This window comes from Lepidochelys kempii, chromosome 3 (genome assembly GCF_965140285.1).
Source record: "Lepidochelys kempii isolate rLepKem1 chromosome 3, rLepKem1.hap1, whole genome shotgun sequence".
In the NCBI taxonomy this organism is placed as follows: domain Eukaryota; kingdom Metazoa; phylum Chordata; order Testudines; family Cheloniidae; genus Lepidochelys; species Lepidochelys kempii.
Genome location: NC_136382.1, coordinates 62,758,015 through 62,774,961, shown reverse-complemented (window position 1 = coordinate 62,774,961; position 16,947 = coordinate 62,758,015). Strand labels below are relative to the sequence as shown.

The following is a 16,947-nucleotide window of genomic DNA, read 5'->3' as shown; positions in this document are numbered from 1 at the left end:
GCAAGTCTAGTAAATAGAAAATCCACAAAATTCTGTCAGGATCCAGCAATCTGCATTGTGGAAACACATTTGTTAGCTGGTAACAATAATACATGAAGCATGTAGGACCCCAGAACAGTATCAAAGCATTGTTGTCTTTTGCACAAAGAACTACACACCTTACACTTTCATTCAGTAAAGCGATGTTATTGTATATACTGCCTATATTAATTGCTCTGTGTTTTTAATAGACGTATGTCTGTCTTGAAATATAAACAGATGACTATTTTGCAGTGATCATCTGGGTCTTTTTTATGGCATATTTCAGCTGTGTTTCCTGAAGAGCTGGGAACTAGTGTTCCTTTAACTGATGTTGAATGCCGAACATTGATCTACAAACCTCTGGATGGAGAATGGGGTTCCAGAACCCGAGATGAGGAATGTGACAGAATTATTGCAGGGATAAACCAGCTCATGACTCTAGGTAAACATTTGTGATTGAATAATTTAGGAAACATTCAGTATGCAAGCTAACTTTTTCGGAAGGGATGATGTGCATTTTTATGAGAACACCACAATCCACAAAATTAGTAAATGCTGTCATTGATCAACTATAATAGTCATAAAATCACTACTTACATAAGAATGGCCATACTGGGTCAGACCAAAGGTCCATCCAGCCCAGTATCCTGTCTACTGACAGTGGCCAATGCCAGGTGCTCCAGAGGGAGTAAACCTAACAGGTAATGATCAGTGATCTCTCTCCTGCCATCCATCTCCACCCTCTGAGAAACAGAGACTAGGGACACCATTCCTTACCCATCCTGGCTAATAGCCATGAATGGACTTAACCTCCATGAATTTATCCAGTTCTCTTTTAAACCCTGTTATAGTCCTAGCCTTCACAACTCAGGCAAGGAGTTCCACAGCTCGACTGTGCACTGAGTGAAGAACTTCCTTTTATTTGTTTTAAATCTGCTACCTATTAATTTCATTTGGTGGCCCCTAGTTCTTATATTATGGGAACAAGTAAATAACTTTTCCTTATTCACTTTCCCACGCCACTCACGATTTTATATACCTCTATCATATTCCCCCTTAGTCTCCTCTTTTCCAAGCTGAAAAGTCCTAGCCTCTTTAATCTCTCCTCATATGGGACCCCTAATCATTTTAGTTGCCCTTTTCTGAACCTTTTCTACTTGAATTATTACCTTATAAAAAAAAGAAAATATTTTGTTCACAACATGACATATCTACATAGTGCCTTTAATGTATAGTCTGACCCAGACTTTCGAAGGTGACTAGTGATTTTGAAAGTTTCGATTTTTGAACATGTAACTTGAAAGACGTTGAAGAGCTTGATTTTCAGAAAGTACTGAACACTTGCCCTTTGAAAATCAAAGCCTGTTTATGATATCTCAAACTGAGCACCCAAAATCACTTGCTAGTGTTGAAAACGGAGGCCCCTATGTTGAATACAAAAGCTGTAACTTCATTTTGAACAGAGAGCAAAAAGTATGTATTTGTTTTGTTTTCCTAGAGAATGTTATGATTAATAGCTGTACTTGGGATTTTCCTAACTAATCTGCTGTGTACTCCAGCCATCATTTTTCTTTTCTTTGGGTTGTGAGGAGAACGGATGTGTAATGTATTGGTTAGCAAATGGTTCACCATGAATTTACCACTTGTGGGGACAATTGCTGATATATATTGGCAGTTTCTGAAAAGTACATTATAAATTCTTTCTACATACATATCACTAATTCTGTCATTAACATAGTCAAAGGTATGCATATATCATTGATGCATATGTTGAATAACTTTGTGTCTTGTGATAAGATGGCTGTTGAAATGTGCATAGTTAATTCTTGTGTGTCTGTATGGTACTTAAATGTGTGAACTATTATAAACAAAAATTTGGTGTAACAGGGATTAAGATTGGTTAAGTGTGACATCCCCTAATGCAAAAAAACTAGGAAATGTGAAGTTGTGGGACGCCTTGGTGGAACCTGAATGCTTATACAGCATGTTTTCTTTGATGGGGACACACTGCATCTTCACAAGAAACTACCTTCTGACCCCACAAATAAGGAAACACACTACACATAACTCATTAATCTCCCTCTTTCAGAATAATGTAAAACGTTAATTACAAAAGGAGTTAGCAGATACCAGTAGTGATATGTGTAGTATGTTATGTGTTTCTGGAGGAAGTATGAAGTTGTAATTAAGGTTTCCACTACCATGCCTCCATAGTAAGAGTAATGGTATATTTAAATTATCTTAGCTGGTTCTTTCCATAGTCTGTGTGAGGTTTTGTTTTTTTAACTACTACTATTGTTGCTTGCTTTGTATAAAGGTTCAATTTACTGTAGCAATCTTAAGAGTAGATTTTTAACTGCAATAGAGCATTCTGTTTCACCTTTTTCTTAGAAGATCAGTTCATCTAGCAACTAATTTTTGTCAATTCTTGTTTTTAAAATATATTTTAAATATATTTTAGAGTTTAATATGTTTGTACTAATTTTTTTCATTCCTTCCTCTATAAAATCAGGTATTGTAAGAACCATAAGTCCAGTTGGACAAGTAGAGGGAAAGAAAAATAAAGCCTATGAAGCCTTCACTTGTTTGAATTCCCTTATCTTCTGGCATATTGTTTTTCTGCTTGTATCATATTTGTCTTTGTCCTAAATTCCTTGTAAATCCTCTGGGCAGGGACTACAGCTTTTATAGTAACAGTCTAAAGAATTGCTTTGCACATTAAAATTTGAGAACTTTGAAGATGAGGGAGTGATAATGCAGGGGTTCTCAACCTTTTTGTTGCCAAAGCCCCCCCTCAACAGGCTATAAAAATGCTGCAGCCCCCCACTGCTCCTGCCTTGGGGGGCCGCCGCTGGCTTCAGCCCTGCGACGCTTCCGACTGGGGAAGCGGGGGTGGCTTTAGCCCCACGTCGCTCCTGGCTTCAGCACTGGGGCTTGGGGCACCAGCTTTTAGCTGTGGAGCTCCATGGCCTCCCTGAAAGGGCTCATGGACCCCCCAGTTGAGAACCGCTGTGGTGATGTCAAGATTAATTAAGTAATATTTTTCCAAAGCAGAATGAGTCAGAAGTGCACCAATTAATATCTTGGAATTGCATGTTTTGAATTATGCAAAAAGAAAAGGAGGACTTGTGGCACCTTAGAGACTAACCAATTTATTAGAGCATAAGCTTTCGTGAGCTACAGCTCACTTCCTCAGATGCATATCGTGGAAACTGCATCTGAGGAAGTGAGCTGTAGCTCACGAAAGCTTATGCTCTAATAAATTGGTTAGTCTCTAAGGTGCCACAAGTCCTCCTTTTCTTTTTGCGAATACAGACTAACACGGCTGTTACTCTGAAACCCGTTTTGAATTATATAACTTACAGATTTGTATCTGTAGCAAAAAGTAATTCTCTTTGTATTTTGAATGCACACAGCATGCTTCTCAGAGTGCAGTCTTTCATGTCCAGAGGGATGGCTCTGATTAATCACTTCAGTAATCATGCTTATGGCATGTGCTACAGCACATGTGTGTGTATAAAATTTCACTGATATTTTAAAATATGTAATGTTGGCTTTTCTTGTTTGTTTCTGTCACTTACTATTTGTATTCTAAGCTTCAAGGAGTGTGTGGGTGGGGAGGGGTGTTGAAAATAAAAAAGATCTGAAACAGACTATTAAAGTGCTGGTTTTATGTGATATAACATTGAATTTTCATTTGTATTTAGATATTGCTTCTGCATTTGTGGCACCTGTGGATCTCCAAGCTTATCCAATGTATTGCACTGTTGTGGCATATCCCACAGATCTCAGTACCATTAAACAAAGACTGGAAAGCAGATTTTACAGGTTAGATCCAAGTCTCTGTTACTTCTATAAAGTAGTGCCAAAGAGACCTTTTTGATTGTCTTTTTATGGGATAATGTCTAACAAAGAGATTGAAATAGGTAGACTGTGTCCATCTGTCTCATCATGCATCTATCCTTCATCTAGGTTTTCTTTTTATAAAATGTTAAAGTAGGGATTGATCAGCTGTTTTTCTTGGATGTGAATTTTAGAATATGCATTGTTCAAGTGCCTAGTGCTACAGTTGGCTCCATGTGTGTGGATCCAACTGCAGGATCAGGGTATATGTCTATGAAGTGATTTTCAAATCAAAATAATTGCATTTATGCTTTTAAAATTAAACAAAATGACTGAAAATATTTAGTTTACTGTTTAAAATTATAAATTGAAAAAATAGGCAGACTATACCTCACAGCATTTGAATGTATTTATTAGCAGTTTATAGTAAGAGTCTGCACATAACATGTACTTTTAAGACAGGTTTCAAAGTAGCAGCTGTGTTAGTCTGTATTCGCAAAAAGAAAAGGAGTACTTGTGGCACCTTAGAGACTAACAAATTTATTTGCGCATTTAAGAGAAACTGTTGGCTTGGCAGTTTAAGTCCCTTTATAAAAGTCTTATTGAATTAGGACACCATTTCATTGTAGTTGCAGACAATTTTTTGAATTTTGTTTTAACTTGTTAGCACAGTTTTCATCTCTTTTCCTAAATGACTGCTGTGTTCGGCAAATTGTCTTTAATATTCAGTATTTAATTATCTGAGATGAAGTAATTGTTCTATTAAAATACTTTGTGGAAGACTCCTTCTCTTGATTTACAGAAGATATTTGCTTTGAGAATTTACCCCCTCCCCCCCGTGCATATGGCATGTTGTTTTGCTACTTGGGCTGAATCTGAAGATTAATATGTAGTGCTCCTTGCATACTCATACATTACTAGGATGTCATTCTAATATAAAACTGTTTTTTCATTGTCAGAGAAAACGGACATCAGAGGCTTTTGAACACAGATATTTACCTTTTCTCTTTCTTGCTTCTCTCTCTTCCCAGCCAATTTCTCTCTGTCTTTCTCTGGGTATTTTTACTGGAAAGTTTACTGAAATGCTATTTCGAAATTAGAAATTATTTACTAAAATTGCCAAATACACATATTCTGTTCTGTTCTAAGATAATATGTTCCAAGACGTATGTCTAATTTTTAAAAATAGTATTAATCATAAGACAATATTTGTCTGCCCAAGGAATTTTATGCAAACTGAAGATTTGGTTCTTCTTCAAGTAATGTCCCTATAGATGCTCCACTTCAGGTGCATGTGCACCCCATGTGCTTTTGATCAGAAACCTTCGATAGCAGTGTCCATTCGGCCTGCACATGGGTCCCTTACCTCCCATACCGACATCAAGGCTATATAGGTCTGTGCAAGAGAACCACCCTCAGTTCCTTCTCAACTGCCTTGGTCTGAGACAGACCCTGAGTGTGTCTGCCTCAAGTGTGCCTCAGCTAAAAGATTTTTTCCTAATTGCTAGTTTAGTTCAGTTTAGTTCGTAAATTAGATTAGATTAGTTTAGTGGTTGAGAGGATTTGTTTTGTTCCTCTCCCCTCCCTCTAGGGAGGGTTGCCCAAATGCGCTGCCTCGGATACACGGTGTACCCCATCTTGATGACTGGCTCCTCATGGGTCTCTCACAGCGGGAAGTCACCTCTGTGATCCTTGTCCTTCGCACGCTGCTGACGTCTCTGGGTATCTGCATCAACAAGGACAAGTTGGTGCTGACATCTACACAGAGAATGCACTTTATCGGCATGTATCTCAACTCCGTTGCAGCCAGGACTTTCCTCCCAGCAGACTGCTTTGCAGTACTGACATCTGTCATCACGGATCTGTGTCGCAGACCCTACACCACAGTCCACTGCTGTCTCTCTCCCCTCAGCCATATGGCTGCCTAGACCTATGTGACACCTAATGCACATCTCCACATGCGTTGGCTTCAGGTGTGGCTTCTTTCCATCTACAGACCCAGCATGGACCATATGCAGACCAGAGTTGTCCTTCCCCAGTCCATGCTATCTTCCCTCGCATGATGGACCGATCCTTCCAAGGTCTTAAGCAGCAGCCCCTTCGCCACTCTCATACCGCAGATCACCATCACGACAGATGCCTCCCCTTGGGAAGCCCACCTGGACCACCACACAGCCCAGGGTCCCTGGATGTCAAGGGAGGCCAGAATTGACATAAATGTGCTAGAGCTCTGGGCAGTCCATTTTGTATGTCCGGCCCTTCTCTCACTTGTCCAATCCTTCCACATTCAACTCCTTCCCAACAACATCACAGCAGTCGTGTATGTCAACAAGCAGAGCAGTACCAAGTCTCTCTCCCTCAGCTCCAAGTCCGTACACCTCTGGAACTGGTGCATCAAACACCACATAATTCTTCAAGCCATGTACCTCCCAGGCACCTAGAACTCCCAGGCCGACTAACTCAGCTAGGCACTCTACATCAATCACGAGTGAGAGCTACACGGCACCACACTACAGTACTTCTTCAAGCTCTGGAGCATCCCTTAATGGAACCTCTTTACCACGTCTGAGAACAGGAAACTGCCCCTCTATTGTTCCAGAGGGGCAATAAGGGAGGACTTGCATGGTGATGCTCTCCTCCTCCCCTGGAGCGGAGACCTTCGCTATGCCTTCCCTCCCATTCCCTTTCTTCCGCAAGTGCTATGCAAGATTTGCCGAGACAGAGTCACAGTACTACTCGTAGCCTCGTCAGTTCTGGTTCATGGACCTCCTTTGACTCTCCACCCACACACGGATCTGCCTTTGCACACTCCCAGATCTAGTCACACAAGATCGGGGGAGACTCGGGTATGCCAAACTGAATTCTCTTCACCTCATGGCCTGGTATTTGGATGGGTGTCAAGGGTAGACCGGGCATGCTCCACCCTGGTGCGGCGAATCCTTACTCAAAGTAGGAGAGAATCCACCAGGGCATTCTACCGAGCGAAATAGAGATGCTTCATGCTATGGGCTCACCATCACTCACTTAACATAGTATTTATACCAGTTGTCCTGAACTACCTTCTCACCCTCAAAATGTCCGACAGCCCCTCAACTCTGAATGGGTGCAGCAATCAGTACCTTTCTTCCCCCTGTTGACAGCACCTTCGTCTTTACTCACCCCACCACCGTCCGCTTCATGAAGGGTTTACTCAATACCTTCCCACCAGTACTGAAGCCCAGGCCCATATAGGAACTTATCTCATCCTCCCGCTTTCACAAAACCATCCCTTAAACTGTTGGCAACATGCTCTCTCTCCCACCTCTCAATGAAAGTGACATTCCTGGTAGCCATAACTTCAGCCAGGCGGGTCAGTGAGCTGGCAGCTATGATGGCAAATCCCCCTAACACCACATTCCAAAAGGACAAGGTGTCCCTGGGACTCCATGCAAAATTTTCTCAAAGATCGTGTAGGCATTCCCCCTGAACCAGTGCATCAATCTACCTATTTTCTACCCAAACTACACACCTCCCACACTGACAGGGTCCTACACTCCCTCAATGTCCATCATGCATTGGCTTTCTACCTTCACAGGACTCAGTCCTTTTGCACATCGCCGAAGCTCTGCATGGCCATTGCCGAACGGTCGAAGGGTCAAGCCTTCTCTTCCTAACGAATCTCCAAATGAGTCTCGGGGTGCATCCAAGAATGCTACAACCAATCTGGTGTACCCTCACTTGATAGAGTCTACATGAGCACAGGCCACCACATCGGCCTCACTAGCAGATGCGTCCTGGCAAGACTTCTGTCATACAGCCACCGGGTGCTCCGTCCACACCTTCACAACACACTGTGCCATCACACAAGCAGGAGCTACAGATGCAGCAGTTGGCCAAGCCATTCTGAGGACCACGCTTCCATTAGCGTCCTCGCACCCACATCCACACTGATGGCTGCTCGCAAATCATCCACGTGTGGAATACACATGGGGACCATCTCTCGAAGCAGAGGAGGAGGTTACTTACCTGTAATTGGAAGTTCTTTGAGATGTGCAGTCCTTATCTGTATTCCACTACCTGCCCTCCATCCTCTCTGCTTTAGACTACGTTCTAAAATGGTAACAGAGAGACTGGAGATGCGTGGACCCGTACTACCTATTGTACCCTCAGCAGGGAGAATGAGGGGACACAAATACACATGTGGGTCAACGGACACTGCTAAGAAATATTTTCAGACTCAGGTGCATGGTGTGCATGTGCATCCACATGTTGAAATACAGATAGGGACCACACACCTCAAAGAACCTCCAGTTACAGGTCAGCAACCTCCACATATTACCTCACCCATCCTGTCTCTCTAGTACCCTGGTACCAACACTGGTACAACATCACTGTATATACATTGTTAAGTAAATCCCATTTTTACTAGTTTTGTCCATGGTGTTGGCAAACCCTAAAGAGGTAACAAGATTTTCTTCTTTGAGTGATGTTCCCAATGTGTATTCCACACACAGATACGCATGCACACCATGTACTTAAGTCCAGAATTTTTTGCAATCAGTGTCCATTGGCCTGCACTTGCACTGTAGCTCTCCTCATGCTCTGAACCGAGGGCATATAGGGCTTTATGGGCGAATGCTTCTCCAGTTCAGACTGCAGCATACCCTGAGTCAGAATCTGCAGTGTCCTCAGCTTCTTTTTACTGTATTGTTCCTGTAAGAATTGTTTGTAGTTAGTTTTTAGTAGTTTTTGTTGCGGTTCAGTGATGAGACAGAACACAGCTTTATGCAAGCAAACAGGCTGGTCAGCGGAGATGGGCCAGAGTACATGAAGAAGTGCGGAGGTACTGTGCGTCCTGCCCGGAGTGTCAGCTGCACAGTCCCCGTCCCCACTTGAGGGCACCTTTAGTACGCCTTCCCATCATAGAGGTCCCCTTTGAGAGAATAGCCATGGACCTAGTGGGACCCCTGGAGAAGACAGCCCGGGACCACCAATATATACTTGTCGTTCTGGATTATGCTACTCGCTACCCAGAAGCTTGTCCCCCTGCGGAACACAGCCTCTAAAATGATAGTTAAAGAGTTGGTGGGGATCTTTGCCCGAGTGGGGCTACGAAAGGAGATATTAACAGACCAAGGTACCCCATTTACGTCAAAGCTAGTGAAGAACCTCTGTATGCTGCTCCATATCCATACCCTGAGAACTTAGTTTATCATTCGCAGACCGATGGGCTGGTAGAAAGGTTTAACCGAACCCTCAAGGCAATGATAAGGAAAGTGGTAAATCAGAACAGGAAGGATTGGGACACCCTACTACCCTACCTTATATTTGCAATCCGGGAGGTACCTGAGGACTCAACTGGGTTTTTCTCCTTTGGGTTATTATACGGCGCCACCACTGTGGCATACTAGATATCGTGAAAGAAATCTGGGAAGAGGAACCCAATGAGGGGAGTAATATAATTGACTGTGTGTTGCAGATGCGAGAACAGATAGCCCGGGTCACCCCTATTGTACGGGAACATTTGGAAAAGGTGCAGGAGGCTCAGCAAACCCATTACAATTGCCAGGCAAAAGTCCGACAGTTCCAACCAGGGGATAAGGTGTTGGTGTTAGTACCCCTGGCAGAAAGCAAGCTTTTGGCCCAATGGCAGGGGCCCTATGAGGTGGTTGAACCCGTGGGGGAAATAACCTACAAGTTGCGGCAGCCAGGATGCTGGAAACAAGAGCAAATTTATCACATTAACCTCTTAAAGCCTTGTCACCAATGAGAGGCGTGTGTAGTGGCCCAAGAGACCCCAATCCAGGGAAATAACATGCAGGAGCAGATCAGGATATCCACTGATCTGACACCAAACCAGAAGAAGGAGGTAACTGAGGTGATGAACCGATACCAGGACATGTTTTCAACCAAACCAGGTCGGACCACCGAAACAAATCACCACATTATCACAGACCTTGGGACAAAGGTAACTTTAAGGCCCTGTCGGGTCCCAGCCGCAAAAAGGGAGGAGATCAAGGCAGAGGTAAAAAGGATGTTGGAGCTGGGAGTCATTGAAAAGTCCCATAGTCAGTGGTCAAGCCCGATTGTGTTGGTACCCAAACCTGATGGCACCACTAGGTTTTGTAATGACTTTCACCGGCTGAATGAAATATCCAAATTCGATGCATACCCCGTATCGATGAGTTAGTTGACCGCCTGGGCAACGCCCGATTTTTGACCACCCTTGATTTAACGAAGGGATACAGGCAGATTCCCCTTGCCAAAGATGCGAAAGAAAAAACGGCATTCTCTACCCCAGAGGGTCTGATTGAATATACTGTTCTTCCTTTTGGACTGCATGGGGCACCTGCCACCTTCCAGCATCTTATGGACAAGCGCCTACGACCCCATATCAGTTATGCAGCGGTGTTGCGGTTCAGTGATGAGACAGAACACAGCTTTATGCAAGCAAACAGGCTGGTCAGCGGAGATGGGCTGTTCTGCCCCCCCTGCCTTCCACCTTCTCCTTTTATTATATTTCTCCCCCTAAGCATTACACACTGCTACACAAAGGAATGTATGACGTTGATTCATATGCTTAGTTACCATCCTCTATCTACTACAATCCTGGTTCTCAGGCCTTGAGCCCAGGCTAAAGAAACCTCCCACAGTTGCTGTCCAAACAATCAAGTTCTCAGGGTTCATATCTAGCCCTTGTCCTTGGATAGAGCAATGTGTGCATTGCTTCTAGGAAACAGTCAGAGTGTGCCCCGCCTGCTTCCAGGTGGAATAGCTAGACATTAACCCTTCATCTCCCCTTTTTTTGTTTATTGAAGTTGGCCATCTCATGGTAGCCGCCAATTTGTTTTGTCATGCTATTTAACTCCCAGACAGACAAGGACATAACCTGGGGAGCTTTCCAGGGCAAAATTTTACAAAGTCTTAACAAGGAAGGAATACATTGTACACAGCAACAACAAAAAATAAGCCCAATGATTACAAACACAAAATAACCAAAAGCTTAACATCTGCAATATAATCATCTAAAAGGGGTACACTTCTTTTACTACAATTGTAACCAGCAAAAGGCAATATAAGTATCATTCTACTAAGACAGCAAAGGGTGCCATCACTTAAATTTGCAGGAATATAATTAAAGGTGCATGAACCACAAGTAAAAACCCATCCTGATGGTAGGATGATATGGCCATAATTATATGAAACATTAACAGCATGGGAACAATTTAAAAGGGATTGAGAAATTTTTTGACAGCCCAATGGCACCTTTGTACTAGTGCAGTTAACTACACGCACACAGGTGACATAGTGAGCCCCGGCCGGGTACGGTGTGTGAAGGGATATAGCCGTGCGAGGCAGAGTATAGTTGGCCGGGCCCCAATTAGCCATGCTAGAGTACTGGGAGAAAAGATTAGCATAAGCAAAGAGCAGTATCTTATTCTCCTTCGGGCTTGTAACGGGGGAGGCGCTTCCGAGCCAACCCCTACAGGAAATAGCAGGCACAAAAGGCACACAATCATCACAGAATTAGCAGTGATTTGGGCGAGAATCGCCACAAACAAAGTCTTAGGAGTTTCTGGCTGCTGATCTGCTGCCAGTTTTCGTTGAGCCGTGGCGACCAATGCTTTTACTGCTCCCCATGTCACGGGCTGGCTTGGGACACTACGCGTCCTCCGTTTCCATCCCGCCGTTGTCGACTCGGGGGGCAACGCGGTCTCCTCCAAGGTCAGCTGAAACTCTGGTATGGGATTCGACAGCCCCTGGTGCCATGCCATGTTGTTTAAGTGCTGGTCGCACGCACCGGGCTGGAACCCACAACGGTCCTGCAGGGAGAGACACAGCAGCATATCCCCGACCCCAAGTGATTAGAGGTGCTGGGCCCAGCCACTGTGCATCGGGCAGCTGACGGTAAAAGACACGCGGTCTTTCCAGTACCTCAGATTTGTGAAAATGCCGATCCGCAGGGGTCTGCTGATCTGCATTCAGTGTTAAATTATTTAAAGTAAACAAGAGGATATACATTTGTTGTTGAATGTCTCCTAAGGTTCGGAGATGCAGCTCCCCTTGTTTTAATTGTTTATCTAGCAAGGTTTTGAGTGTGCGATTGGCACGTTCAACAATGGCTTGGCCCGTGGAATTATAAGGGATTCCGTGTTTAAGACGGACGTCCCAGCGGGCACAAAAGGTGGAGAGGGCTGCAGAGCAGTAGGCTGGGGCATTATCTGTTTTAATTTGGCAAGGGCGACCCATAACAGAAAAGCAGGCCAGCAAATGGTGAATAACTTTGTTAGTGGCTTCCCCACGTTGTGGGGTTGCCCAAAGGAAGCCTGAATAAGTATCAACGGAAACATGTAAAAATGAATAGGGGCGGAATTGTGGTACATGAGTAACATCCATTTGCCACAGCTGATTTGCTGCGGTACCTCGGGGGTTAACGGCATAAGAAAAAGTAGGAGCAGCAGCAGCACAGTGGGGGCAGGAACGAACAATGGAACGTGCATGATCAGCAGGAATGTGAAACTGCCGGGCCAAAACAGAGGCAGACTGATGAAAAAAGGCATGGCTTTCAATGGGGTCAGAAAAAAGGGAATTTACCTGACCACGCAACGCGCGATCGGCGCGTGCATTGCCCTCAGTGAGTGGCCCAGGCAGAGGGGTATGACTGCGAATATGAGCAACAAAGTAAGGGAAATGACGAGTGGCAAGAAGATGCTGTAAAGACAAAAACAGGTGAAGGAGGTCTGCATCAACCTGAGGGGTAATGAGGGCAAGGGGTAAATGATCAATTACCTGATAAGCATAATGGGTATCCACAATTAAATTAAAGGGACAATCAGCAAAAGATTGAAAGGCCAAAATAACAGCAGCTAATTCTGAACGCTGTGCCGAACGCTGAGGCAGTGTAAAACGAGAATGCCAACGAGGGGGGTCACCCAACTGATAAGTGACTACACCTCGGTGGGGAGAGTCATCAGATGTTAATATCGAGGGTGGTGTCTAACTTTGTAAGTAAATCACGGCCCCAAATATTGAGGTGGACAGGGAGCACAAAAGGGCGGATTGTAGCAAGGGCACGGCCTCCTGGTTTAGAGACCGTGACCCAAGACAAACTTTGGCGCCCGGGTTTGCTACCCCCAATCCCCCACAACTCTTTAGAAGGAACCGTAGGCCAATTAACCGGCCACTCCAGATCACGAATCACTGTAACATCAGCTCCAGTGTCCACCAGCCCTGTAAAAGGAACATCATTTAAGAGAAGTGTTAACTGAGGTTTCGAGGGGCAGACTGACATTGTCAGAGCAACAAGTGGAGAAGACGCGCTGTGAGACGGCGAGTGAGACAACGTAGATCCAAAGCCTCCTCCGCCCCGAGTTCGATCCTCGGCAGCTGGCACCTGATAGGGGACTAAAATCAATTGTGCAATTGACCGTCCACGCGGGAGCGACTGTGGAAGATGAGTCCACACCTGAACCTTAATAATGCCAGTGTAATCAGCATCAATGACCCCTGGAATGACAAAAAGGCCCTGTTTCCCAGCATGTGAGCGAGGGAGAACAAGACCTACAAAGTCGGCAGGGAGAGGTCCCATCACCTGTGTAGGTATGGCACAGACCTCCCCTGGCAGCTGAAAGTCAGTGTCCTCCTGCAATCTGTTGGTAAAATCCAAAAAGGACTCTAAGGCACCCTGACGGATACTGACAAAGCATTTGGTAGGCTTGCCTGAATCCGGGACCTTCTTGAAAGCATGCTGGGCACAGGTGGAAATAATGGGGAAGACGGCCTGAGGGAGTTGAGACTGCATCTCAATAGTAGCAAACTGGCCCTCCCCTGCCAAATGCTCATAAATGATACCTTGCTCTCTATATACCTGGGCTTGGCGTTCTGCCATCTGCCGATACTCACTAAGCCAAATAACATACTGACTGGGTGACAACATCATGCGCAGCAGCGTTTTCCAATCCTCAGGGATTAGGGAGTACCCAGCACCCATCCCTTCAATGAGACCACGCACAAAGGTGCTAGTCAGGCCAAATTCACGAATTGCTTTCTTTACCTCTCTAACCACCGAGTATGGCAGAGTGGTCCAGGTGCCCATGGGGTTGCCCTGGTCATCATTCTGCCAGGTCACCAGGCAAACGGAGACCAGATCAGCCAGCTCCTCTGCTGTAAGATCTGATCGAGCTTTCGCTGCGTGAACCATTTGTTGCACCAGCGAAAGCTTCTGAGCAGATGCAGATGACTCTCCGGGGGGCCCCATGGGGGGAGGGTGATCACACACCGGCTCCGGTGGGGAAGGCCAGGGAGGCGGTGGTAATAGAGGCACTGGGGGCGAAGCAGGGGGAGGGATGGCTGCAGGAGCGGACGGGGGTGGCAGGATTGGCAGCTCCTCTGTTGGTGCTGGAGAGGGCCTTTCCGAGGCGACACGCTGTGTCGCATCGCCAGGAGGGGGGATGGCTGCAGGGGCGGACGGGGGCGGCGAGAGCACCAGCCTCGCGAGGGAGGGTCTGTCCGAGGCGACACGCTGTACCACGTCGCGGCAGAGGTGCCAGGCATGTAAAGCCTGCACGGGCGCCCGAGGCTCTTCGTGCAATGTCTGGCCCAATTGCTCCCAGTCCGCTAGCTTAAGGCTTCCGGCTTCAGGATACCACGGGCACTTGGCATGCACCTCCTGTAGCAGGAGAGTGAGTTCTCGAGCCGGGCAGTCATGCTGAGCCTTACGCAGCAAATACTGCAGCTCATTGCGGTGTTGCACTTGCAAAGCAGAGAGGGAGCTTCCCATACTTACCACAATGAAAAATACTCACCGGGATCCACGAAGTGGATGAGTGACGCGTCTGAAACCCTTGCCGGGCGAGGTGAGTGCTGAGGGCCCCACGTTTGGGCGCCAGTTGTTGCGGTTCAGTGATGAGACAGAACACAGCTTTATGCAAGCAAACAGGCTGGTCAGCGGAGATGGGCTGTTCTGCCCCCCCTGCCTTCCACCTTCTCCTTTTATTATATTTCTCCCCCTAAGCATTACACACTGCTACACAAAGGAATGTATGACGTTGATTCATATGCTTAGTTACCATCCTGTATCTACTACAATCCTGGTTCTCAGGCTTTGAGCCCAGGCTAAAGAAACCTCCCACAGTTGCTGTCCAAACAATCAAGTTCTCAGGGTTCATATCTAGCCCTTGTCCTTGGATAGAGCAATGTGTGCATTGCTTCTAGGAAACAGTCAGGGTGTGCCCCGCCTGCTTCCAGGTGGAATAGCTAGACATTAACCCTTCACAGCAGCATACCTGGATGATGTGATTATTCACACCCCCGACTGGGAAACCCACTTGGAAAAGGTGGAAGCGGTTCTGAACACACTAAGACGGACTGGCCTCACAGCCAACCCAGGCAAGTGTGCTATAGGGCTAGCCGAGGCTAAATACCTTGGCTACATTGTAGGAAGGGGTATGGTCAAGCCCCAACTAAACAAAATAGAGGCTATCCAAAATTGGCTCCGGCCGAATCGGAAAAAGGAAGTCTGGGCATTCCTGGGTGTGGTGGGGTACTACCGACGATTTATTCCCCATTTTGCTACCAGAGCGAGTCCCCTGACAGACCTGATAAAAGCCCGGGGTCCGGACATGGTGAAGTGGACAGATGCCGCAGAGAAAGCATTCATGGATCTATGGACAGCCCTCTGCAGTAACCCTGTGCTTATAGCCCGAGACTTCAACAAAGAATTCGTTTTACAGACAGATGCATCTGAAGTAGGATTGGGAGCTGTCCTATCGCAGATGGACGGAGATGAAGAACACCCAATCCTCTACCTTAGCAGGAAACTCCTCCCGAGAGAGCAGAAGTATGCCATGGTTGAAAGAGAGTGCCTTGCTATGAAATGGGCCATGGAAACACTTCATTAACACCTACTGGGACAACAGTTTTCCCTTGTGACCGACCATGCACCCCTCCAGTGGATGCAGCAAAATAAAGAGAAGAACATAAGGGTGACCAGATGGTTCCTGTCCCTACAACCTTTCCAATTCACCATACAACACCAGGCTGGAAGCCACCATGGCAATGCAGATGGCTTGTCACGGGTACACTGCCTGACATCCCAAGTTGCCCAACCCCATGTTGTTGAGCAGAGGCGGGGGATATGTGACAGGGTCAGATGGCTACAGGAGAGTGATAGAAGGCAGATATATTAGCCCCAGGTTAAGTAGGTCCCTTGTCCCAGGGTAAGGTAACAGGGAAGGTTCCAGAATAATCAGGAACCTTCTGGAGACAATTAAGACAGGCTGATTAGAACACCTGCAGCCAATCAAGAAGCTGCTAGAATCAATTAAAGCAGGCTAATCAGGGCACCTGGGTTTAAAAAAAGGAGCTCACTTCAGTTTGTGGTGCGCGTGTAAGGAGCTGGGAGCAAGAGGCGCTAGGAGCTGGGAGTGAGAACACATACTGTTGGAGGACTGAGGAGTACAAGAATTATCAGACACCAGGAGGAAGGTCCTATGGTGAGGATAAAGAAGGTGTTGGGAGCAAGCCATGGGGAAGTAGCCCAGGGAGTTGTGGCTGTCGCACAGCTGTTCCGGGGGCACTCTAGACAGCTGCATTCCACAGGGCCCTGGGCTGGAACCCGGAGTAGAGGGTGAGCCCGGGTTCCTCCCAAACCGCCCAACTCCTGATCAGACACAGGAGGAGTTGACCTGTACTGTGGGTTCACAAAAACAGCCAAACTGAGGGCTGCCGTGAATCTCCGAGGCGAGCAAATCTGCCAGTAAGCGGAAGACCCACCAAGGTAGAGGAGGAACTTTGTCACACAACCTATTCCTTGAGAAAACAGATGAGTTTCTCCACTCCCTCAAAGATTCAGAAACAATGCTTTACTTGCTGAGCATTTATACCCCTGTTCCCAAGAGGAAGCATCACAGACAGGTATATAGGTCAAAACCAACTTTTCAGCCCGTTTATCATTAAGTCCTTAGGAGCCACCATACAAGAAACAGATGGTGTATAGATTCAGGAATCCAGCCTTGGCAACATCCACTGCTGTTTCGTGCTCTAATCCCCAGGGGAAAAGTTTCTTTTGATGGGACTGTTTAGACCTGTGTCCCTTCATTGATG

General features: G+C 46.1%; 1 protein-coding gene across 7 annotated transcripts in view; it reads left to right on the top strand.

Annotated features, from left to right (window-relative positions):
* Positions 1-16,947, top strand: part of PHIP (PHIP subunit of CUL4-Ring ligase complex) — a 305,059-nt gene that overhangs the window by 246,013 nt on the left and 42,099 nt on the right. For all 7 annotated transcript variants that reach the window (XR_013635547.1, XM_073336505.2, XM_073336507.2 and 4 more), the window contains 2 exons: positions 308-463; positions 3,729-3,849. Coding sequence is in view for 6 of the 7 variants with exons in the window: in XM_073336505.2 (XP_073192606.1) it covers positions 308-463; positions 3,729-3,849 (277 nt within the window). In the remaining variant the exon portion in view is untranslated. The remainder of the gene's footprint in view (positions 1-307; positions 464-3,728; positions 3,850-16,947) is intronic.